The sequence below is a fragment of the Emydura macquarii genome, unplaced genomic scaffold, assembly GCF_026122565.2.
Source record: "Emydura macquarii macquarii isolate MOO-44397 ecotype Brisbane River unplaced genomic scaffold, CSIRO-AGI_Emac_v2 contig_3603, whole genome shotgun sequence".
Classification (NCBI taxonomy): Eukaryota; Metazoa; Chordata; order Testudines; family Chelidae; genus Emydura; species Emydura macquarii.
The window spans coordinates 6603085-6629949 of NW_027133740.1; the positions used below are offsets into that span (position 1 = coordinate 6603085).

General features: G+C 41.4%; 1 protein-coding gene across 1 annotated transcript in view; it reads left to right on the forward strand.

Moving 5' to 3' along the window:
• Nucleotides 1-26865, forward strand: part of SPATA16 (spermatogenesis associated 16) — a 175842-nt gene that overhangs the window by 111383 nt on the left and 37594 nt on the right. The window contains exons 5-6 of the mRNA XM_067536563.1: nt 5813-5897; nt 23684-23831. Coding sequence (XP_067392664.1) covers nt 5813-5897; nt 23684-23831 — 233 coding nt within the window. The remainder of the gene's footprint in view (nt 1-5812; nt 5898-23683; nt 23832-26865) is intronic.

Genomic DNA, 26865 nt, shown 5'->3' on the forward strand with positions numbered 1-26865 from the left:
GTGCATTGCTAAAAATAGAGGGTAAGAATGGAAACTGCCCGGCAACATTTTAGTGGTCATTGTTGATCCTGCTATTAAACTTAGTACCTTCCATCTGAGTTCTCAAACGTTTTGGCTATTAATGAATTAAGCCCTCCAATATCCCTATGATGTAGGAAGTGTTATTCTAATTTATAGATGAGGAAGCAGAGTCAAAGGCTAAGGCCAACATTTTCAAATGCATGCATTAATTTTGGGTGTGTCAGATTTAGGAATACTAAGGGCTTGATATATCAGAGGTGCTGAGCCCCTGTAGCTGCCTCTGACTCCAGCTGGAGTTGTGGGTGTGCAGCACCTCTGTAATTCAGGCCATATTTTCGGTCTCTCAAGCTGGGGATCACACTTTTGAAATTTGGGTCTGAATTACCCAAGGTCCCCCAAGGAAACTGTGGTAGAGCTGGGAACAGAGTCCAAAATTCCCAATCCCCTGCTTTAACCAGAACATCTAAAAAACGAAACTGTGAAGAGAAAAGGTCGCTTTCCATGTAGGAATATTCAGTGGGAAAGCCTAGTTAATGGAACTCACTTTCTCATAAACTGTCAGCAAATACTTGTCGTCTTTCAGTCCAGATTATCCATGGACATTTGGTGTCACCTGAGCAATATGAGTAAATTAGGAGTGTACTGATAGCCTGTGAAATGACAAGTTTGCACAGGTCTGTGTTTTATACTGTGATGCCAGGTCACGGAAGGTGTCAGAAACAGGGAGATGACACCATGAACTGGAGTCATATTACATTGCAGTGCCTTGAAAATACTGTTTATCTAACCATAAGGTATGAAGTCAGCATTTGCCCTGTTCCCGCATAGGAGCTTTCTTCCCTTCTTGTGTCTCCCCACTCCCTCCTCCCATCTAGGGACACAGCACTAGTACATTCCTTGGGCTCAGGGGAACACAGGGACAGGTTAGGCACCTAGTTCCCATTGAAATCCAGGGGAGTTAAGCACTTAATTCACTTAGGCACTTTTGAAAATCCCAGTTGGCACCTATCTGCATCGTTAGGCCCCTAAATACCTTTGAAAACCTGGCACTTGGAAGCCTAAGTCCAATTGGCTTTAAATAACAACTAGGCTTCTAAGAACCAAAGGCTTTTTTGAAAATGGGACTTAGGATCATAAAACACTTAGGCGCTTTTGAAAATGTTATTTCAGATCCTCTGCTGGTGACCCATATTCACTACCTTCTCTCTCTTTTCTGCTGCTTCATTAGAGCTATATATAAATTTACTTTTGCCAATGACTCCATGTTCTTTGCTCTGATTTCTGTCTTCACTGCTTTATGTCTGAAAGGATTTCAGCAAAAAGGACAATGCTGTCATCAAATCTAAGGCAATTTGGGAAGCTTGCTGCCCATCTGGGGGCCCTCTTCTTCCTTTTGTAATAAACAAACCAATTACTGATAATACTTTATCCAGTTACGAAGAGCCTTCTCTCTGAAAATCTCCAAGAGCATTGCAAACATTAATGAATTAATACAACGTCTTTGGGAAGAAGGTATTATCCCCATTTTGGAAACAGAGCTATTAAAGTGATTTTCCCAAGATCACAAAGGAATTTCATGGTAACCTGGGGAACAGAACCCAGATTTCCTAACTGTGAGGCCTTTGGCTTAACCACAACATTGTCGTTCCTCTCATGTATGATTTCTGAAGATTTTCTCCTGGGAATATTTAAAGCATTTAGATGAAATAGTGCTTCTTATGAGTAACCCCACATTTCAGTTTGATCTTCTAAATGTCCATAGCCAGTTCTTGGATAGTATGTGTCTACTATCACTGCTTCTTTTAGTGCTTCCAATATTCCTTTCATTTCCACCTTTGCAAAATCTACAATGTGCACTAGGCCATGAAACAAATAACCTGAGTTATTAATGTTTAAAAATTAGCTACAGTACAAACAGAGTATTTTTTATATATGAATATTGAATGGGATGGACCAAATTGCAGATTGATATAATACTAAATATGGATTAATACCAGAGAGAGTAAAGACTCTAAGGAAGCCATGCATTGTGAGTTACTCAATTTTACACTTGAAATTATAGAAAGAATAAAATATACACTACTCTACATTATACTGGAAGATTGTATTTTTATTAAGAGTTTATGGTGACAATACATATTGTGAGAGTGAAGTTCAACTGCTTTATATATGTCACCTGAACGCCCAAGATAAACAGAACCCTATAACATGTACAGCAGATTATGGAGTATCATTTATTTCCAATTTCCATCTGTGTTTTAGGAAGAGCAGAGACTACAGGTCCCTTGGAATAGAGGTTGGTTGTGTACAGTAATCGACATTCATTTAAAACAGAGTGAGACACCATCTTCTGTATTGCTATTGTTATTTGTATTACAAGACTACCAGAACTGAAATTAGGGTGCTCTAAAAACACAGAGTAAGAGAAAGTCCCTTCTGCAAAGAGTTTACAATTTAAAGAGTTAGGATAGGTAACAGGTAGGAGAAAGGAAGGATTATTATCCCCATTTTGCTGATGGGTAATTGAGGCACATGAAGACTAAGGGCTGTATTTTTAAAGGTATTTCAGTGCTTAAAGGTATAGATACTTGCCTAGTGGGATTTTTGAAAGTGCCTAAGAAGGGGCAAAAATATATCAAGAACTGGAGCTGATGCTGAAAAACTAAACATGGAGGCATGAAATGTGTACATGGCTAGAATCTTGTTAATAGAAATGAGAACAAAATTATGGGGAAGAACAAAGGGGAAGGATATCATTTAAAGTACAATGGTGCCTCAGGGCCCTACCAAAATCAGGTCCCCATTGGGCTAAGCACTGTACAAAGATTTAGTAAGAAATGGTCCTTGCCATCTTACAAACTAAATAGGCAAGATAGTAAAGTATCATTGTTGCCACTTTACAGACAGGAAGCTAGGTCACCGAGAGATATAATGGCTTGTCTAAGGTTCGCACAAGAAGTCTGTGTCAGGTACTGAGTCCTAGTCCAGTGCTTTAACTACAAAACTCCACTGAAAACTGTGTGAAGCTGGGGAGGAAAAGGCTGGCCATGTCACAGAAATGACAGTTGGATTTGGGATTACATTTTCAAGAGCATGCAGTCAAATGGCTCAGTGAGTGCTGTCTGCAGTGAGGGTGGGTAAACAAACAGCGTGCATATTCCGACCAACCCACCTGGTCAAATTTTGCCCCATGGCAGAGCTGGGCATCCCTAGCACTGCATCCCCACAGTGACACATCCACACTGCATAGCCAGAGTGAGACTGCGATGGGCATATTTTAGACTAAGATTTGCAAAATTTAATCTTTAAAATTGTACCAGTTGTTGAATAATGGGTCCAGATACAGTCCCAACCAGCAAATGTCCGCTTATTTCTGCATTCTCCAAACATAAAGCCAGCTGAATGGATTATGGATCCTATCTATGCACCTTCACATTTCATCAAAGCTTGACACATGTCAAACCTGGATAGATAGATAGATAGATTTGGTATTGCAAAGAATCCATAGCTGCAGACAGCAGGCACGGTTATTAAATAAATCTCTTCTCATCACACACACACATTTCTCTGGGAGCTGGAGCTAGAACCAAAAACCTTCAACTCCAAAAACTGAGGCCATCAGATTGATTTTTCCAGATCGATTGAGTGGCAGTGGGGACACGCTCAGTTGTTCCAGAAGTGGATCTATTAAAACCACCTCCAAAAAAACATAGCTCTGCATTGACAGGAACACATATCCTGTCGATGCAGTGCAGTGGAGATGGTGCGCTAAGGGGAAGTTACAAAGTCGATGGAAGTTACGCAAGCTACTGTGCATAGCTTGCAAAACTCCTGTCGGCTGCTGCTAAATTTTGCCGACAGTGTAGACCTGCCACTTGACTTTAAGAAGAACTGCTTTAGTTCATAATAGAAGTCTCTTATCTTTCTTTTGGGCTAGACGCTAGAGGGCAGCATCCCTGACTCACATGCACACTTAGTATAGTACATTGCAATACTATCGCCTTTATCAAAGTGGGTGGAAATATTACAGACCACCCTGCATATGAATTGTGAATAGTATTGAATAGTTCTATAAATGTAGGCAAAATCCTTCCAGACCACTTGCAGAGCTTCTCTCTTCCCCCTCAGTTACATGTTTGGGGTGAAATCCTGGCCCTGTTAAAGTTAATGAGAGTTTTTCCATTGACTTCACTCTGGCTATGATTTCACCCTTTGTGTCTACTGTATCAGAATATAAGAGTACTAGGGCTGTGGTTACACTGATGGCGGCAAAGTCGCCGCCGTCAGATCGACTTCTCTGGATCGACTGAGCGGTCAGTGAAGACCCGATCAGTCGATCCAGAAATCGACATATTAAGACCACCTTCTCAAGTGGCGTAGTGCTGCGTCGACGGGAACCGTGCAGTGCAGTGAAGACGGCACGCAGAAGAGAAGCAGAGAAGTCGACGGGAGTTACGCAAGTTTTTTGCGTAGCTTGCGTAACTCTAGTCGACTGCCACCGAATCTCAGAGGTAAGTGTAGACAAGCCCTAGATGTGCTTAGTTAGATGCTGTTCTTTGTTCTACTGAAGTCAATGGAACTTGTGCCAGTGATGTGAATGAGAGCTGGATAGAGCCTTAGAGCTAAATCCAGCCCTCAGCTGCAAAGCCATGGCTCCCCTGAAATCCTTCTCTTCCAAATCAATGGGAGCTGCCTTTAGTTCCTAGGTTTATAATACAGTATCACAATACGCAGCCCCCTTTTACCAGGACTGCTTTGAAATGTTTGTTATTAAATCCTTGTAAGTTTTGGTCATATCTTGTTAAGAACATAATACTATCTTGGAAAACACAGACTGAAAGGGTATTACAACAGGATTGGGATTACTCGTTGCAAGACACTTAACGGGCGGAGTGGGAGATTTCAAATTCAATTTACAGTAGTGTCAAAGTACGATTAATATATAGGCAATGATAAGGAAAACATGGAGACGTACACATTGATAGCACTACATCAACAAATAAACTTTTGGTGCTAGTAATTAGGTACACAAGATTATTATATGTTTAATTGACTAAAGTGACAATTTGGAATTACATCTAGTCACATTTAATTGGATTTAGAATCTCCAGAGGATAGGAAATGGAGCGCAGTGTGGAGAAGCAGCTATAAAAGCAAACTGATTTTCTAAAGTCAGTTAAAGCAATGCATTAATATCTGCTTTACAATAGTTTTTAATATCCCCCCAGTCTAATAAGAGTAGTGCAATGGTTGTAACAAACTGTCTGGATACTAAAGCGTATTCAGTTAGATACAAAGATTGCTGACTGCTTTGGGTTTTTTTAATAGCATGATTTAATCAAAGGTGTACTAAATTTGACTTTGCTGTAGAGTGAGAGATTTTCAGACTCCCACTTTACAGTACACCCCAGTGCTGTTCTGGAAGAAATTTAGACTGTATTTTAATGTATTTTAGTCCATAAATGCTTTAAAGAATAATAAGTAGCAGCCAGAATAAAATATTTTTGAGCAGCCATTAAATATCTGTGCACAATATAAACAGAAAACCATAAAAGGAAAAAATGTAAGGCTGTTTTCTCGCATATAGTTTAGCTACCTAATAAAAATGCTTACTATATTCCCAAAATGTGTTTTACTGTTGAGCAATGACTGATAGTTATGTATAACTGTGTGCCCTTTTTATATAAACTTCATATTATATTCATTTTATATCATCTGCTCTAAAAACTTGGTACTTTTCTCTCTCCCCCGCCACCCAACATTCAGGTCTTTATTCTTCTCTTGTCATTAGGAGTGCCATGACTGCTGACTACATATACTGGCTGTCAGGAGGCTGTGAGCAGCATATAAGCAAGCTCATCAAGCTGTATTGGCAGGTAAAAATTGATGGTCTAACTAGGAAGGAGGAGCCCATCTCGCTATTAGAACCAAAATGAAGGATTAGTGCTTAAAAGACTGCCGACAAAGGTAGCTCTGGGGCATATCAATCAGCAGGACACTGTATAGTGCTAACATATTTATAATTAAGTAGATTTTCTGGGATTCATTTTAAGGGCAAAATTCAAGGTTGTTGTTAACCCTTGGCTCATACTTCAATTTTATGGACTGCTGTAAAATTTAATTCCATATACTGATACTTTTTTAAAAAATTTGCTTGAGACTGTTTTTCTGATACCTTTTCATACTTTTTGAACTGAAAGAGAAAAAGGCCTAACCAATGGTCTCAGGGAAACAGTGCAATAAATAAAAGATATCTGGTTAAAGCCCCCATTCTGCAAAGATTAAGCACTACACAAAGTCCTATCAACTTCATAGTCCCATCACTCGAGCAATTATTACTCACTTAAGTAAAGTATTGTAGGATCAGGGCCCTGATTCAACAAAGTGCTTAACTTTAAGCATATGAGTAGCCCCACTGACTGTAATGAGAGCACTGGTATTCTTGCAGGTAATCAAGTAAGTATTTGCTGGATTTGGGCCCAGATGCGTAGTGTTAGCTCACTGGTACTGGTTACATCTCTAGCCTCTCTGTCAAACACACCCACAAAGCCACATGTACTCACATATACCTATTCTTCTGAAACTGTGCTTGACAGTCTCTTCTCTTTCCTGTCTCTTCTTTATTTTTAGGATTGGGTTAAGGGGATAGTAGAAGTGGATCCCCTTATTTTTCAGTTGCATTCTTCCCTTCTACTCTCTGGGCATTAGTTCCCTACTTCCCCCCTTCCTGTCTGTGCCTTCCCTCCTGATTGCCCAATCTGGCCCTATGCACAAACAGAGCACGTTGCAAAGACTGTGTGACAGCTGAAGTGCCAGCCTTTGGTGGAGCCACCTTTTATGCAATCTTTGCAATTCGCAGATGGGGCCCAATCTACTCTTCTGGCAGTGAGACCCATCAGGAAGGAATCGGTTCATCCCCTACCATCACAGGGTAACTCATGGGCTGTTCCTCCACTTTCTAGCACTTAGAGGGCTCACTTTTGCCTGTGGCCCTATCAGTCATAAAGCTAATTCTTTTAGTTTCCTGATCAATATTTGCCCCAGCTATACCTCCCTATCTACACTCCTCATTGTCCACAAGCAAGTGCTTCATGGTCTGACTCCCAGGATTAGGAGAAAGAGGTTTCTTGTCAAGTTATTTTGTCATTGGCTGGTAAAATGATTAATAAAAATCCATACAGTCTACAATGGTTTCATACATTGTGCATAAACTTTACCTTATAATAAAATATCAGGGTCTGATTCTGATCCCACTTAAGCTGGTGTACACCAGTATAACTCCTTTGACCACACCATAGTTGCTTTTTGTTGTATGAAGAGCGAAAGACAAAACACTTCTAATTTGCTCCAGTGTAATGGAGATTAGAATCAGACCCTTTATGTTCAACTGTCACGCCTGGGGGTCTGCTTGATGAATCCTCCCTTTCCTAAATTTTTAGCTGCATCCTCTGATTTTTTTATTTATACGCAGGAATACATCTCACTCGAAGAGCCACCATATTTCAGAACTGTTGTGAGTGCAAAGCATATCTCGTTCAGAGGATTACCCATTGGGCTAGCATTTGCTGTGCCTGTGAACTTTCAAATGCGAAAAGACCAAAGGATCTGTGCAGTGGCAGCCCTCTGGCTTAACCACTGCCTCAGCCCCAGCTTCATTCTCCACTGGGGAGGGTATTTGGCCCCTGAGCCCTTACTGGATCTCTTGATGCACATGCAGTAAAATCCCAACTCACTGGTGGGAACACGCACTCTTTGCCCTGTCTGTTCCTGTTTCTTTTCTGCCTGTCCTTGGAGCTGGAGTTGCTTGTCTCCTTTGTTTGCCATGAAGTGTCAATGAAGATCTTCCCATTTGTCGGATCGCTCCAGGTACTTGATTTTTCCTGTGAGGCAGACGTTGCTTCACTAGACAAAGACACAGGCTTTCAGTTTAGTGTCTTTAGCATGAGCTAGACTAAGGATTCAATAACATCTAGGGGCAGTCACATACAGTGGGCCAATATTGTGCCCACTGAAATCAGTAGAAATATTGGTGCCTTAGAAAGCACTGTGCATTGAAGATGCACCAACAAACATCCCCTTTTTGCTGAACTCTGTGCATTCAGCATTAAAGGTCATTTCACTGTTAAGAGTGCACGTAGCAACGATGACCCAGCATTTTGTGGGGCATGACATCATATTGCTACCTATCACCACAGGGTGACTAAGCAGCATTAACAAGTACTAATCTTTATGTTAATAATCTCGCTTTATCTCTGGATAAAGCTGAAAATAACTTGTCACGACTGTACAAGCTTATGTGTCTTTGTAACCAAAGCAACAGCTATTGATGCACGCTCCTTTTCTTGTTAACCATTCTCCTCCTCCAGAATTCTGCAAGGCAGTCTCATGATTTTGAGAGAAAGCAGAGAAGAGGAAGGAGACAGACCCAGAACAGGATATTTTGGTGGAGATCATTGAGACTTTGAGAATCATTGAGATTTTTATGCAGGGGAAACTTTATCACACTTACTTCTTATCCAGTAGCCTGACACAAGGCTTTCAGGATTCTACTGGCTACCTTTGTTTCTTCTCTTGGTGATTTTGCTTTGGAATAAGACTCACAGTCCATCTGCTGCCTCTTCCATGACTTCAAATGTGTTACCCCCCTCTTGAATCTTTCTATTGACTGGTATGCTCTTACTGCATAAAATTGAGACTCTTAATCCACATACACACTCTTATTATCATCTTTCCTCCATCAAAATCTCAGCGTTTCTTCCTTCTTCTGTTCCTTCTGATCACATTGATTCTTTCACCTTATTTCTTCCTTTGTCTCTTTCTCACCTGTTCAAACAGCTATTCTCTCTTCTCATTATAGTAACCCCTAGACTTTTCCTCTTCTCCACTGATGACCTATGTCTTCTCTTGTGTCTGTTTGCCTTGATACTCACACACACACACACACACACGTTTTAAACTCTTACAGGTTTTAAAAACACACTGGATTATTGTGATAATGTAATCTGAACTCCTGCATAAAACAGGCCATAGAATTACACCTAGTAATTATTGTATCAATCATTCCATCCTGACTGAGACATTTCAGTGATGGAGAATTCACCTTATCCCTTGGAAAGATGTTCTACTGGTCACTCTGTGTTAAAAATTTGCACTTTATTTCCACCTTGAATGTGTCAGTTTTAACTTTCAGCTGTTGGATCTTAATATCCCTTTGTCTCTACTAGAGAAAAGAGCCCTTTACTGACAGATATTTTCTCCCTAGTTAGGAAATTATTGATTATGATCAAGGCCTCTTTTAAGCTTCTTTTTGTAAACTAAATAGATGGAGTTCCTTACGTCTCTCACTATAAGGGAGGTCTTCCATTTACTATACTTCTGTGAAATGACGTATAATACGACACACAATATTAGTTTTGAATAATAATGTTTTCTGTCTACTGCATTATGAGACTGAGGTATAATTAGAACTCAGTGGGGAATGGTTTTCCTATCCCAAATCAAAATGAAAAATCAAAATCTCAAGTTCTCATGAACCGAAAATTTGATTAAAAAAATTGAATTGGGTCAATCAAAACATTTCATTTAGGTAATTTCTAAATGTTTCATTTTTATTTCAATCTTTTTTTTACATTTTTTTACTAACTGAAAAGTCATTTCAAACTGACAAAATGAATTTTTTGCTTCAAAAATCTTGAAATAGGATATTTTGCCAATTGCAACACTTTTTTTCCAAACTATTTTTTAAATTGGAACTTAATCGATACTAGCACTTTCCCATGGTCCAGTTTTGGCTTTAACAAATTGGGGTTTTTTTGTCAAAAAATAATTCCTGACCAGTCCTATGTGTAATGCTGAATAGAACTGAACAAATAATTTGCAATGGATTATATTATTCAATGAATTAAGCTTTTTATTCTGGTCAGAGAATATCTTTTCAAAAGTTTACCCCCAGGTGGATAACAAATATTCAAAATTAGAATTGTCTGGTTTAGTTGCAATTGGTCGTATTAGTAACATGGGTTTTTTTTCTGTTCCTTGATTATTGGGGAAGCGTAACCCCCTGTTGAGTGTGTGTTACAGGATCTATGACGATCTGTCTGTTACAACCCCTGCTAGAGAACCTGCAGGCTCTGTGGCTGCTTGTGCATGGGGCTTCTGGACTTGGCTTTCTACAAACATTTAAGTCAGTTCAAATGGATTGCTCAAACGTTTACAGAAAAAAAAAACAGAAGGAGCACTAGAATGGTAGATGCAAATTCTTTAAAAATTGAAACAGAATTTGTTTTGCTCCGTTCATGCAGCATTACTGCTGACCTCAGTCCTTTCCATGTCAAAAATCTAGGATGTCATCAACACAAAATAATTAATTTACTGCATGATGAAGCAACTAGTCCCCAGTCCTGCAAGATTCTGAGCACTTATAGACTCATAGACTCAGAAGAGACCATTATGATCATCTAGTCTGACCTCCTGCGCAACACGGGCCACAGAACTTCACCCACCCACTCCTGTAATAGATCCCTAACCTAAGACTGAGTTACTGAAGTCCTCAAATAATGATTTAAAGACTTCAAGGTACAGAGAATCCACCAGCAAATGCCCCATGCTGCAGAGGAAGGCAAAAAAACCCCCAGGGCCTATGCCAATCTGCCCTGGGGGAAAATTCCTTCCCGACCCCAAATATGGTGATCAGGTAAACCCTGAGCATGTGGGTAAGACTTCCATAGAGTTCTACTTCAATTGACATCTTGTAGGAGCATGACCCAAGACAGCAAGGTTAATTGCGAGAAAACTCAGACTATAACCAAAATATCATCAGCAATCTTCATCTGGTTATTGGGGCTACCAATAGTATTAGATGCTGGTTCTATATAGGTGTCCTTGTCATCAGCACTGCATGGCATGTCAGGTTTTCAGTGTGGCAACAGAGAGAATGTTTTTTAGTCCTTCTAAGGGAGGGTTTCACATGAATTGACAGTTTAGTCTCTTTGGATAGCTGTGGCATCATATTAGTGAGAAAATGTATTTCTCATCAGTTCTTGAGCACACCATATATCTTGTAGCTAAGCATATTGTCATATTTCACTTCAGAAGTGCCCAATCCAGCAATCCATGCTCATGGAAAGTCCATTGACTTCAGCTGGTATTTTGTAAGTGTAAGTAATTCAGGATTGGGCCCATAATTTTGAAACAATGTCGTTAGATGGAAAGAAATATCCAAGTTGCATATACTCTAGCAGTATTTTTTTGTCCCAAGACGTATTTTTAACTTTTCTCATTGTGGGAGAGGATAACATTTCAGTTTCTTTTAATCTTCTTTCATCCCTCTTGCTAATAAAATCTCTAGGCCTATCCATATTGTATATATAAGACACAGATGTTTTAAAGGATTGACCCATTTGTGCTTTTATTTTTCTGGTTGGAATTTGGAGTGAAATCATCTAGCATTTCCACTACAAAAACTAAAATGTTTTTGCACACAAAAGACGGATAGTCTTCTTAAAACACTGGACTGGGACTTAGGAGATCTGGCTGCATTTCCTGACTCTGCCACAGACTTCTTGTGTCATCTTGAGCAAGTCACTTAGGATGTGATCTACAACCAATTAAAGTTACTTCTTCTCTGTCATGCTTATTTAGATTATAAGATCCTTAGGGCAGGAACTGTCCTTTTAGTATGTGCTCCCATCAGCATAGTATCTGAGCATCTCCCATCTTTAATATATTTTCCCTACCAATATGCCAATGAAGTAGGGAACTGCTACTTATTCAGGGAAACTTATTCAGAGATAGCCCAAGTGACAGGAATTGAATCCAGGTCTCCTTCAGCCTAAACTAGTGCACTAACCACTTGACCATCCTTCCTCACTGAGGAAATGTTTGTGCAGCTCAATTGCCATCGGAATCCTAATCACAATTGGAGTCACTGTAATATATAATGATGAGAAGCACACTGAAACAGCGCTAGAATGCTTACCTTTAGACTGATTTTTGGAACTCAGAACTACCTCTGCTCTGTTATACACGTGTAAATCTGGAGTAACTGAAAAGCAGAATTTGACCCTTTGCTTATGAGACTGCACCAATCACTTATATTTGAATTTTTCCATAAATAGCAGCAAGTTAATATGTCTGATGCTATTTTATAGGCTTTTTGTTGCTGTAGTTTTTGCTGGTATCTTCATCCAGGCAGCCTTCTCTATGTATATAACCAAGATATTTTAAAATGATTTTTCCACATATTCTTTTCCCCTTGTTAATTTTCCTCCCTTCCCCATGATTTCTATTAGTCATATATTTTTAATATCAGATAATTAATGGCAGGGTCATTGCTGGTTGAATCATACTAATATCTACACACAATGAGAAGTTAACACTTTGAATGTCGTTCTTATTAAAACAGATGATTTAATTATTTCTAATTTCAGAAGAGATGGATTTATTTAACCAATATTTCAATTTAAAGTAATAGACAATACATATCTTGGTCATAGTCTGTAGCTATTGAAATCCAATATAAAGTACAATACAAAACCCAATAAAAGTGTTAGCCATTAATGAAGACCCATAAATTATGTTGTAAAAGAGGTGGAAAAAGAGAGCAATCTGACTGGCTGACTAACGGTCCATGCCATTTTTAAAAATGTCGCCAAGTACAAAAGTAATATGAAAATGCCAGGAGTGGAATTCTGAACTCAGACTCTGCTTAGAGGGTGGGTTTATTAGACTGCAGAAGGAAGAGAGCTTGAAGATTCACAGAGGAATCCAGACCCATCCAGGAGGATGCCAAAGCAACAGCAGGAAAACCAAGTCTCACTTCCCTCCCAGGCTGCAGATTCCTTCAAGAGTTATACCTCAATTATCCTGTTTCCCCCCATCACTGTACACCACCACCTCCCTGAAAGGAGATGAATCAATAGAGGGGAGCCTGTGCAGTTCCTAGAAGTATTAACTGCCACATGAGTGTTCACTTGGACATCTGCTCTTATTCCAGGGAGGATACCACAGATGAAGTATCTTAAAAAAGTCAGTAGTTTTCAAAACCTTAATTCTACAGATAGTCAAGTTGCCCTGCCACTAGATCAGCAGCCCTTCACTTATATAAAATGTTGTTTGCCGTTGCACTGGCCCAGTCATGTTAATTGGTGCACTTCTGAAATCCAATAATGTCATCCTGTTTGTAGGCAGACATTGTCTGTCTCAGTCTGTCACTGACTGATTAAGCGTCTCATGTTTGGGTCAGGTTCCCAAAGGGCATGGAACTGTGTGCTGGGAAGGAGGACTGATGTCTCCATCAGTTAGTTTCAGCTTTTTGCACAGCTTTCGTGTCAGCTTCTATTTTTCCTGCTAAGGGCACTGGAAAGCTCCAGAAATAAGCATTCCATGTCTCCTTCAAGGAGTATTTCCGCTCAGTGTTGCTTCTTATTCCCCCATGTTTTGAGACTGGAGAACAAGTGCTATAAATAATAGTAGGGCCCAGATTTTCCTAGATGTGATAGCTGACAGATTTCTTCACCAAACAGTCACCAAATCTACAAGAGGTGATGACATTTTAGATTTCATATTGGTGAGGAGTAAGGACCTCATAGAAGAACTGGTTCTAGGGGACAACCTTGCTTTGAGTGATCATGAGCTAATTCACTTTAAAGTAAATGGAAGAAAAAACAAAAACTGGGAAATTATTAGTTAAGTTGGAGAAGATGGGGATTAAGGTGAGAACTGTAAAGTGGATAAGAAACTGGTTAAAGATGAAACCACAATGGGTCATACTGAAAGGTGAACTGTCAGGCTGGATGGAGGTTACTAGTGGAATTCCTCAGGGATCAGCGTTAGGACCAATCTTATTTAACACTTTTGTTAATGACCTTGCCATAAAAAGGGGGAGTGTGCTAATAAAATTTGCAGCTGACACAACGTTGGGAGGTATTGCCAATATAAAGGAGGTCCGGAATATCATACAAGAAGATCTGGATGACCTTGAAATTGGAGTAGTAGACATGGGATGAAATTTAATAGTGCAAAGTTCAAAGACATACACTTAAGGCCTATCAACAAGAATTTTTGCCATAAGCTGTATCAGTTGGAAGCAACAGAGGAGGAGAAAGACCTGGGTGTAATCGTTGATCACAGGATGACTATGAGCTGCCAATGTGATGCGGCTGTGAAAAAAGGCTAATGCGATCCTAGGATGCTTCAGGTGAGGTATTTCCAGTAGAAACAGGGAAGAGTTAGTACCATTATACGAGGCATTGGTGAGACTTCATATGAAATAATGTGTACAATTCTGGTGTCCCATGTTTAAGAAAGATGAATTCAAACTGGAACAGATGCAGAGAAGGGCTACTAGGATCATCAGAAGAATGGAAAACCTACCTTATGAGAGGAGACTCAAAGAGCTTGGCTTGTTTAGCCTAACCAAATGAAGGGTGAGGGGTGATATGATTACTCTCTTCAAATAAATCAGAAGGATAAATAGCAGGGAAGGAGAGGAGTTATTTAAGTTAAGCGCCAATGTTGACACAGGAACAAATGGATATAAACTGGCCATCAACAAGTTTAGGCTTGAAATTAGACAAAGATTTCTAACCAGCAGAGGAATGACTTTCTGGAACAGCCTTCCAGGGGAGCAGTGGGGGCAAAAAAACCTAACTGGCTTCAAAACTGAGCTTGTTAAGTTTATGGAGGGGATGGTATGATGAGACTGCCAACAATAGCATATAGTCGATCTGCAACTGCTAGTAGCAAATATTCCCAATGGCTAGTGATGGAACACTAGATGGGGAGGGCTCCAAGTTACTACAGAGAATTCCTTTCCAGGAGTCTGATTATTGGGTCTTGCAGAAAAGCTCAAGCTCCAACTGACTGCCATAGTTGGGGTCAGGGAAGAATTTTCCCCCAGGTCAGATTGGCAGAGAGCTGGGCGGGTTTTGCCTTCTTCTGAAGAAAGGGGCATGAGTCATTTGCAGGTGTAAATGGTGAAGTCTTTAAATCATGATTTGTGGACTTCATTAACTCAGCCAGAGGTTATGGGTCTATTACAGGAGTGGGTGAGGTTCAGTGGCTTGCAGTGTGTAGGCGGTCAGACAAGATGATCATGATGGTCAAGGCCGGCCCTAGACTAAATGGAGCCCCAGACAAGAAGCATCTTTGCCCCCACCCCATTTGTTAAATTTTTTAATATCTTATTTTTTATTACATTTGTAGCCCATTTCACAACTTTGGTGCATGATTTGCATGCTTGATTTATCCCTGCCATATAAGACAATATATTTGCATGCTAGGATTGTAAATCTGTATTTATTCATGCCATTCAAGTCTGGAAGTTCCACAAGATTCTACAAAAGTGCAGATCATTCTAGGAAGTTAGTGAAAAATGAATCCACATGTGGAATACCTGAAACATTTTACTTCAAACATTCTATTTTCCATTTTATCGCAAACAACAAAAACAGCACCCCAAACCCGGCACTCCCCCAAGCCCAGCATCCCAGATAGTCACCTGCCCCTAAATCCACCCCTGATGATGGTCCCTTCTGGTCTTAAAGTCTATGAGCACATTGAGGAGTCAGTTGGTGGCTTCCGACTACTTTGTCCAGATTTTAGTCTCTAGTTGTGTTTGCACAAATACTGACTGATGCTGAGCTTTTGGTTCGTCCCATGTGATGTGAAACTGTCCTCGCTTTTTGAGATCAAACTGTTTAAAACTTCTGATTGGGTGCAGTTCACAATTCTTATGTCATTGGAGAAACCTAACAATGGGCAGAACGTTCAAATATCAGCTCCCTTCCCAAAGCACTGCTGGTAGCATGAAATTCACAAAGGTCCACAACTGTAGATCTTTTAGTTCTGTGGGTGTGCAGGAAAGTGCAGTGGCCTTCCTCAGAGCCTGGGCCCGAGGAAGGGCCGTGATCCCAAGGCCAGCCAGTGAAAGGGCCAGCAGTCCAGTCTGCCTGGCAACCAGGGAGCCGGCCAGTGATAGGTCCGGCAGACCAGCCAATCCGGCAAGAGAGGGGCGGAGCTTCCACCGGGGCAGGAAGTATAAAAGGCAGGCCCTGTATCTCAGTGAGGGACAGATGGCTGCTGAAGGCAGATGTGCCGTCCCACCGGCTGCACTGTAGGCCTGACCCCAGCTGGGCCGCTGCCCCGAGCGAGCGTGCGTGCGTGCGTGCGTGCGTGCGCGCGCCCCCCCGGAGCAGAGGCACTGTGAGTGGCCCAACCGACCAGGCCCTAAGGACTGGATAGGGCCTCTGGGCCCCAGTGACTGGACTGAGCCCCTTGAGTCTCAGGGCTGGGAGATACTCTCGGAGGGTGGCCCTGGACTGGAAGAGCTGCCTGACGCTGAACCTCCGGAACCCTGTGACCTGGAGGAGTTGCCCTCTGCAGAGGAACCCCAGGAACCCAGTGACCTAGAGGAGCTGCCTCTGCAGAGGACCTCCCCACCTTGCCACCAGTTGACAAGGAGGGACTGGTGATCCTGCCACGGGCCGAGTACCCCAGTGACCCTGAGGACCCTGAGGATACAGGTACCTGGGGATATGGGCAGGAAGTAGCCCAGGGACAGCCATAGCCAGTGGCTGAGTCAGGGGCGAAACCCCCACTGTCAGCGTGTTGTGGCGGGAGCCCCGCTGACTCAGTGGCATCGCCTTTGCCACTGATAGGGCCCTGGGGTGGGACGCAGTGGATTCGGGTGGGCCTGCATCCCCCTCCCCTTGCTTCCTAGGGAGTGTTTACCATCCCCTGCTCTACAGACCAGAGGACACTGCTCGCCCGCCCTGCCCAAGGGCTGGGGCAATCAACTGCTACCAGCCTCACCGGACCTGAAGACCGGAGGCAACAGACTAGTTGCTTACTGGTCTTGCCCTGCCTGAGGGGTTGGAGACCCCTAGACTACTTGCTCACCTGCCTCGCCCTGCCTCCGGGCCCGAAGCGGCTGACTACTTGGCAGTCTGTCCTGCCAGAAGGCCAGGACTAAGACTTGTACAGAGATGCTAACTTTCCCCTTTTGGAAGGTGCAGTGGCCTTCCTCAGAGCCTGGGCCCGAGGAAGGGCCACGACGACCAGGCCAGACAAGACCCCGGCCTACATGGTGCCTGAAGGAAAGCTCTGTTGTACAGGGACAAGTCACATTAAATTGTTCTTTTCAGCTGCTGGAATTATACTATGGCTCACTATCAGAACAATTTCTTTATAAAGAAAGGGTAGACATTTAGCAATGTTGGTTAAAAGCTCTTTGGTCCAACTTCAGTACTTCTCCACAAAAATATGTGGGGGAGGGGCATCAATTCAGTGGACTACCATATTTTGCACTGGAGTTGCATTGAATTTTCAGTTGAGTTGGTCTTTAAATTACAGATTTTAGCAACTACTTTCCCCCCTCTCTTCCATTACAAATTTAGCTATGCCTCATTAATTATGCCAAATAATTCTGTCTCATTGGTTTGGGTCTTCCCCCTACCCACAACTAAGAGAAACGCTGAATGAAATCCATCACTGTGACTCCTATCTTGGGGAACAAAGGAAAGATTCAGTCCCCCTAGATCCACAGTTGATGTCACTCATGATTGGCTTGTAAACATGTGTTACATAAGAGATGCCATCATTCCTGCATAATGGTTTGTGGGATTTGAGGGATGAGTTTTTGTAGACATGTGTAGATACCTTGCTGAATGCTTACCCCAACTGATAACAACATATGCAGGGAATTTCAGTAACAGCCTCAGACTTCTTTCCCTTACCACCAATTTATGGTAGGTATAGTTTTTTTAATGAGTTGTGATCCCTACATAAGAATGTAAAGCATGGATCCTTTTCCCCAAAACATACAGAGACAGTTACTGAAATATCTGTTCCATCTTGAACTGTAGAGTAACCTCCTTAAGCATTTCTGCCTGTTAGAACTCAGCAGAATCCACAGATGTATTTTTATGCTGCTCTGCAAAGTTGATTTAAAAAAAACTGGTAGCAACTTAAATACATTAATAAACTGATATTTGATGTGACCAACATTAATGGGGAGGTATTACTTAATAGATAAGCAGAAAGTTCTCATCTACTGTACCATATATCATTTTTCATAGCATAAACAGATTGGGGGAAAGAACATGCTACTTATTTTCTCCCAGAAAAATAAAAATAACCTAAGAAGATCTCAACGGTAAGAAGATATTCATATCACAGCACTGACAGCCTTAGTGCATAGCTGCCAAATATTCCCTCACATTTGGAAAAATATAGAGGACAGTGTGTAGGTTGCACAGCAGCGTTCCCATATTTCTAAGAAGTGTAATATTCCAGCATCCGAGCAGTAACCATTTGTAGAGGAGACACACAGCTTTGCCCTGACTGATATCATTACATTAATAAAAATCATCAATAAAAACATCAATTCCTGCTATGATGTATATGCAGCAGTGGCTGAGCTTGCGCTGCAGCCCTGAGATAAGGCTCTCGGAAGATGTCTAAATGTTTAGCTAATTCTAGATGTCATGATAATTGTATTTTCCAAATTAAACCTTTTATGCATTTAAAGAGGAGTAAGATTAGGGAGTGGAGCTGCAAAAACTGTCACCATTATGAAGAATTTGTAGCCGCTCTGTAATTTTTCTTCTCCCATGTCCGTTATGAGTGAGGCAAAATAGCAAAAGCTTCATTAAAAAAAGTAGTTATATCATCTGCCATAAAAAGTTGGCATAGGAAAGCTTTGTTTCTTGTAAATCTACCTGGTCCTTTCATGAGTTCTTGCCAAAATTTTAGAGGGCATTAGAGAGATAATGTAAGATTATTTTGGCTAAAATTTAAGTTTCATTTAACGGTCTATGAAACCTCTTTCATAGACGTGATAAAAAATATCTCTGGTATACTTCCGCAGAAGTAGGGTGGTCAGAGATAAAGGGGATATGTGATGTTCCTTCTGTCTAGGAATATGTATTTAAACTTTTAACTCTGTCTAGAAAGAGTTTTTTGTTTGGGAGTTTTTTTAGTTTAATTTAGCAATGTAATCTTAAACATGCCTTTGGTAAACCGTGAGAATGCTTCTATTTCAGATTAAAATGAATCAGTGATTCAGTAACTGAGGTTGAAAGTTTAAATACTCTGCTGTCTAATAATTTGTCTACAGACTCTAATGTCACACAGTTCCAAAACAAGGATATAAACCCTCACACTTCAGGGCATAAGTCAACCATAGACTACAGGAGGAAACGTTTCCTATGGGAAAGGCATTTAATAATTTCATATTAAAGAACCTTCTCTGAAGCAATGGGTACTGTCTTTGTTGGAGACATGATACCGGATTGGATGGGCTGGTCTGATCCAGTATAGCAATTCCTATGTTTCAATGCACTGCTGAAGAGTGTACTTTTGATTCCTTGCAATGCTCAATGTGGGCCTGATTCAATGCCCACTGAGTGACTTCAGTGAGCAATGCATCAGATCCTGAATGAGGGAGAATTGTAGCTCTGTTAACTTTCCTTGCCCCAAAATTGAGAGGTCAGGGACAGGGAATGTTTGAAAATGTTTCAAATGTTTATAAAGAAAAAAAATTGTATTCAGATTCATTGTGACCATATTCTAACTCTTGGTAACCCTGGCCATTTTATATGTTTATACATAAATATAGCAGGTCTGGATCAAAGGCCAAAAGTTCCCACACTTCTTCCTCTCTCCTTTTTAAAAGAAATGGGAGCCCACCTGTCTTTTGCGGGGACTCTATACTATGCTGCTCCTGCCTCCCCCATCCAAACACGTTATACATGGTAAGACAACACTCGTCCCAAAAGACTAGAATCCATTGCAACCATCTTTTCCTGGTATTCTTTCCCCTCACCCACTTTTCTAATCCCACTGAGGTCAAAGAAGTGCCAATGACACCACTGAGATGTCCCCACAAATCACTCCTATCGGGCATGTGTGAAAATTCCATCTCAGCCTTACATAGTGTATAGGGAGATGTCTCTGCCTGCCTAAAGGGTGTCCACTTCCATCCTGAGGCAGGGGTGTGGAGATTCTGCCACTAGTGGGGTAAAACAGCAACATCCTCTCCCTGCTGCCCCTGAGCAGAGCCCATCAAGGTGAGGCTGCTGTTAGAAGACCAAGAAGCATGAAGGCAGCAAACAGAATGACTTTCCCAAGCCTGTTCTCCAGAGACCCAATCCAAAGTCCAGTGAAGTAATTGGAAGTCTTTCCACTAACTTGAATGGGTACTGGATGGGCTCTGGGTGCACAGGAGGAGGGGAATAATGGTTGCTAGCATCTCATTCTCAGTGTGTAGACATGCCTGCAGATTTCTGTGCTGAAGTCTTCCCAAGCATATAGACTTCAATGCATAAAGACTTCAGCAGAGCAATCTTTAGGGACCCCATTGCATAAAGTTTTCTGTTCCGAAGTTTTTATGCCCTGAAGTTTTTATGTCCTTAAAGATTTTAGCCCATAAAAATCCAAGGGGATAATAAAACAAATAGCAGCTACATGCAGGTTCAGGAGCTGGAGAAAAAAATTGCTCTTGGGTAACAATAATACTTTCAATAGTAGTATTGACCAAAATCTAAGGAACTGTTTTTTTTCCCCTTTGAGTGATATTTTACTGTATTGCACACTGACCCGGTCCCTATTTGCATACTGCACAGACTATCTATGGGTACATGGCGGTGGAAAGGTTTTATTGTCATGATTTTGAATTGGTCTCATGGCTGGTGAAGCCAAAAGTGAGTTATGCAAGTAAATTCCAGGAAAACCTCAATGTTGCAGCACACCACTATGCGTTCCGTTTATACGACATATTAGAAAATTGCTTTCTCTAGTTTTGTGCTCAAATGCGAATAAAGAATGCCCAATATCTGTACAAAAATGTCAACCCTGTTGAATGCCTGTATTTGAACTGTAAGTTGTGTTTGCATGTGCAAATAGCTGGGCCTCTGCTTTTTAAAAATGTCTCTGGAAGATTTTATTGGTGCTATTTTTCATATTCCTTCATCTTTAAAGCCAGGTTTTGCTAGTTACCATGTACAGTCCCTACAGAGACAGAAAAATTAGAGTTTTAACATACTGCATTTAAAAGAGCTTTCCTATAAATCATGGTGGTGCTATTTTAAGGTCTAATATCTCTCAACTTGCCAGAGCTAGCCATGGCTACTCTACATATATCTCATAAATGCTAGTATCCCATCTCACCAGAAGGAAACAGTAAGGGTACATCTACATTGCAAAAAAACCCTGTGGCAGTGATCCTCAGAGTCTGGTCAACTGACTCAGGCTTACACTGTGGAGCTAAAAATAGCAGTGTAGAGACTGGGGCTTGGACTGGAGCCGGGCCTCCAAGCCCTTCCCCCTTTGCTGAGTTTCAGAGCCTGGGTTCCAGCCTGAGCCTGAACATCCACCTGCTACCTTTTAGCCCCGTTGTGTAAGCCCCTTGAGCCTGAGTCAGTTGACCTGGGCTCTGAGACTCGCTGCCATTTTCTTTCTTTCTAGTGCAGATATATCCTTAGTGCCCCTACCTCTGGTAGCTCATGATATAACAGATATTTTAAACCTGTTACGGGTCCAGGACTGAATATTGCCCATTCTGAACTGCAGAACAGTGTAATTTTTCAATCCCGGCTTTTCCCTGCTCCATAATTAGGGTGAAAGAAGGCAGGGTTTGGTTTGGTTTGGTTTTCAATGTCTCTGAGGTTTGGTATGTGAGGGTTTGTCTACACTGCAGACTGAAGTCACTTTACTTTAAATCCACTTTCACCCGCCGAATTTTAGAAGTCGCAGGAGCGTGATCACACTGAGCATTGTGGCAAGGACCTGGAGAACTCCTCCAGGGCAAAGGGGAAAGGAGTAGTCTATATGGCCCTTACACACACAAACTGGGAGAAAAAGACCAGAAGGTCCACTCAGCTACAGCTTCTTTAGACTGTGCCTTACCTACCAAGAGCATGATTGCACAGGCTGATTCTATGGCTTTGAGCACCACATTGCAACGGGGTTACAATTCCCTGCATGTATGCTTGGCATCCTGTCTGAGTCCCTGCAAAGTGAAACTGCCCCATTTTGCTGCTGTGAGAGCTGACCATACCAGCAAAGGAGATGGAGGGGGCATGGGCCTGAATGCAGTTAATTTCCTGGTTCCACATTATATTCCGTGGTTGCATAAATAAATTGGTTCAATGGATATCATTACCATATGTATAGTATTGTCTTGCTATTGGGAGCACGTGTTTCTTCTATATAAAGTTGCCTATTTATAAATTTTGCCTCCCTTGGAAAATGTTTATGAAGGGCAGACCCTCTGACTCTTAACCACATCCACACACAGGTCATTCGCAAGACACATCGCATGAGGAAAATAAATCTTTCCACTCGATCCAGTATTCTGCTACTGGAGGTAAACTGGTATAACACATATAAAAGGACCTGTTTAAGGCCATTATAGAAAAGGACACAGATACTTAGTTCCTATCCTATTGCAGTCTTCCATTCCAGCCTAGCAGAAACGATTGTCTGTTGAGCACATCACTCAGACATGCACATTATTTCCTGGGCAATTTTACATCACTGAGAATGACTTCTGAAGTAAGGCCCATTTGGTCTGTCAGTGAAACAGCTAGGTGTACCATTCAGTTCAAAAACTGAGAATTTCAGAGATTCGGTGATACAAGGGCTATTCCCTGTTACAATATGTAGATCTGTCTCTTCATTCTTTTTCTTTGTCATTGTCTCTACTAACTTTGTGTCAGGTGAATGTTTACCTATATACAAACTTACACTGAAGAAATGTTTCAGTTTTTCCCAATTTTATTGAAGCTTTGTCCAATGCAACATGTGTCTGTAATGGATGCAGTTGAATCAGTGTTAAACATGATTTAGCAGGACATACAAACCAGAATGAGTGGTGTGTGTTCAATGCTGTTTCAGAAACTGTGGTTAAATCCTGCCTTATGCAGGGGCAGTAATAATGCTGAGCAAAATTAGTTCCGACCTATGTAGGCAGTTAACCCCATTTGAGGACAAGTTCAGCTGTGGGGTGATCTCATTTTACTCATTTTAGTCCATTTAGGGTAAAATTGACCTCTGTTCAGGAGGCCAGCATAGTGTACGCTTAAGCCCTATTTTAAGGGTTTACATGATGCATAAGTTTTGTGCTGGCCCTCTGCACAGGGATGAATTTCATTCTTTATGCAAACTATGAATAAATTTAACATTTTAAAGCTAACATTCTGTACAGCCCAGTGCTTGATTCATGCCAACCCCAGGGGTAATGTGAATGTATAGTATTGTTTAACCGGCTCCCAAATACTGAATAAAACTTCAAGTGAAGGATGTGACCTTCAAAGAACATGGAATCAATTTGTCTCTTTAACTTGAAGGTAATTTATCTAATATTTTTCTCCCCGTTGAAGACATAGGCTCACTGCACAGAAAACTGTTTACAAATGTTTTTTCTACATTAAATTGATTTTCCGAGCATGAGATAGGCAATGTTTTCTGGAACTAATTTGAATTCCTCTCTAATTAATATTCAAGACCAAAATGTGTTATCTTTGCATGACTGTGCAATTATTAAAGGGGAAAATATCAGTTGTGACGGCAATTATTTTTTTTTCCCTCCCCACTTTTTTTTTAAATGGCAGTTCACTTTTTACCAGCACAGTGTGTATCATTTCTCTCCCTTTTTTTTAAGGCTATGATTGAAGAAGCCATCACCAGAGAGGAAGCTTTTTCAGTTATGTATACACCATTTGCAACAAAAGCAAAGGCTGACAAAATAGAGAAGATGAAGGAAGCTTTTGCTAAAAAGCACCCCAATTATGTGGAGTACATATACACAGGTAACAGTGGATTTCACATTCTCAAGTTGCATTGGACCTTATTGGATTGTGTGTTTGTAGCTGACATGGAGTTTGATTTGTGGGTGGTTGGGGCCTGATCCTGAAAATTCTTACTCTCACCTGGGGTGAAAGTCATCCCTGAGCAGAGGGCCAACATATGACCTAGGTAGCACTTAAGTCCTCAAACACCACTTAAGTGAGGGATAGGCTCTGTACTGGCACCCTGCACAAGCATGAATTTTACCTATGATGCCTCAAAGCTTTTTTCTTTGACTTCCATTATTGCAGCAAAGCTTTTGTTGCAAGTTGGGCTTTGCAATGTGCTCTGAAGATGGTCAGACTTGGGCTCACCCTAATCTCTAGTAGGGAGCTGCATAGTCAAGGGCCCCTCTGCTGATGATGCTCTGCCTCTCATTGGTTTCACCTAACCTGAGCACTAATGATCGATCGTTCTGAGCAGTCATGAATGGGCAGCCAGGCCTCATTCAGAAACTGGACCTTGAGTAGGACCCAGAAGTGAATGGGGATCCCGTGAAAGGCATTGAGTTCTTGTGTGAACAGAGGAATCTTTTGTGTGACCCCAATTGTCACCTGCTGGTTGAGCGAGTTAAAGCAGCCTTTTCCAAAGTTGATAAGCATTTAGAGTAGGTCCTCATCCCAAAAAGGAATGGGCGTGGAAAGTGGAAGATGGGGGGAAAGGTATGTCTTGTCATCATTGCTAACTGAGTTATTTGGTGACTATGATAAGACCCTACTGCATCACACTGTGTTCACGACTGAGGATCAGGCAGAGGGAAAGGTAAATTTCTCCATCTCAGTCCAATTGCTCGAGGACATTTGCTCCCATCACAAGAACCCACACTACAGCTGGCACCTTGTGGGTAGTTCTAGCAGAATGCTCCAGAAGACTGACATGCTCTCTAATTCATAGAGGTATTGCCCTGGGTCCGAGCTGAGGCTTATTGATTGGGCTATATGACTATACCACTCTCCATGCCATACCAGCTCGGTGAATAAAGGCTTCATCCTTCAGGGCAATCAATATGGAATCTTTCAGGAGCACTAAAAACTTCCTTGCTAAAAAACAAACAGACACCAGTAAGTCCACACACTTACAACAAAGTCATGCAAGCGTTGTACGCAAGTGAGCACATTTATTTTGTTCATTTTATGTTTTGTTTTAAAAACGTCACTGTAAAGACAGATCACCTTGATTTTACAAGTGGAAGGACACCCATATGTGTGTGGTGGTGGTTTTTAAATAGAGAAAATAGGGACTCGATATTTATCGTGGAGGTTATAAAGTAGCTGTCTTCTGTTTACTTGCTGATGTGAATTTGTGGAAAACTTCCAGGGAACAAAAGTATTGGCATTAAAAGGAGTATAATATAAAACTCCCTGAACCTGATTGAAAAGGAGACAAATTCACACCTCCCAATACCATATCTCCCCCAAACAATATAAAGAGAGGTAGGATTTTCACAAGCACACATGTGACCTAGGAGGACAAGTTTCTTGGAAAGTCAATGAGACTTGTACTCCTAAATCATTTAGGCATATCTGAAAATGTCACCCTTATTTTTTAACTTTTTTCACTACCACAACCAAGGACAGAAAAAAAGAAAAAGGGGAGGGGAAAAGGAGAGTACCTGGTTTATAGACCACTTTAATCAATTATTTTGCTCATAGAATAAAGGTAATGGACCCAGTTCTGGCCCCAGGTGCAGGGTTATAACTCCCATTAAATTTCAGTGGAGTTACTTCTGTTTGACACTGGTGTAACTGAGAGCAGAATTTGGCTCATTGAGTTCTCTGGGAATTGTCCTATGTATCTGAGGTCATAATTGGGTCCATTGTGTACAGCCTTCTGTGTAATGCAAGAAAAAATCAACTAAAAGCTTTAGCATGGTTTGTTTTATTTTGTTTGCTTTTGTGAATGTAATGATGGTGAAGGATGCTGAACTCACAACTCGGGGATTTGCCGCCCTCCTATATTCACGGAACAAGTGCAGGCAGTGCTGTAGTGCAAGCTTCTCCACGAATATATCCCATTTCTGACCAGAGTACCCTCTAAAGCTGAGAACTTACGACAAGGATGGAGAAATATACTGTCATTAGACGCTCTGCTGAAGCAGCTGAGAAGGGTACCAGTAGCACCAATTGTGGTAGTGACTTGTCTATTCAGAACTGGACTGAGACTCCAAGCCATTTCACTTAGTTCATCAAAGAGCTTTCAGCTGGTGATTGTCATAGTTCAGGACAACTGCACCTCGTGGACTAGCAAGGACACCCACTCGAGGCTCTTCAGCCTAGAGTGGGCATCTAGGCTCTTCAGCTGTCACCTCTCTTGTGTGGAGACTGGCATCTCTCTCCCTCCTGATCAGGAGTTCTCCTGGCAGCATAGTTCCCTGCCTACTCTGTGAGTTCCCCAGCAAGCCAGATGGCCTAAATGGCCAGTGTCTGGCCATTGCTTTCTCTCCAGAGGCTATGCCCAGCGTAATTGCCCACTGTTAAATGTTTCCACACAGCCCTTTCTAAGTAGCACAGTTATTCTTAAGGTGAAAGCATAACAGAAAAACATATTAAAAACAATAAAAGAACCTACACATATGATGATAATCTTACCAGAGATCATCCCCAACTTCAGCAAAGACTCTGGTCGTTGAACAGTCCTTCAAACCCCACCAAGGGGCTTTTCTGTGGTTACAAGTTCATAATAGCTTTTCCTCAGAACAAGAACACAAGTTAGCCTTTCCTTTCTGCAGCTTGGATCTTTGATATGCAGGGACTGGGAATAGGTAATCAATCAGACAATGGTTCTCTCCTCGGGGTGTAGCTTCGAAAGTTTGTATCCAAAGGTAAGTATTTGCATTTCCCTCCCCCTACGTATTTCCTAGGAGACCTACTTACCTTCGTGTGTCCCGAATATTCCTTCTTGTCTGAGACGTTGTTTAAAATAGTTCTTTGAAGCAAATAAAATTTCCCAAGATTTGGAATGTCCATGTCTCCCTCCTAAAGAAGTTATACACAATTC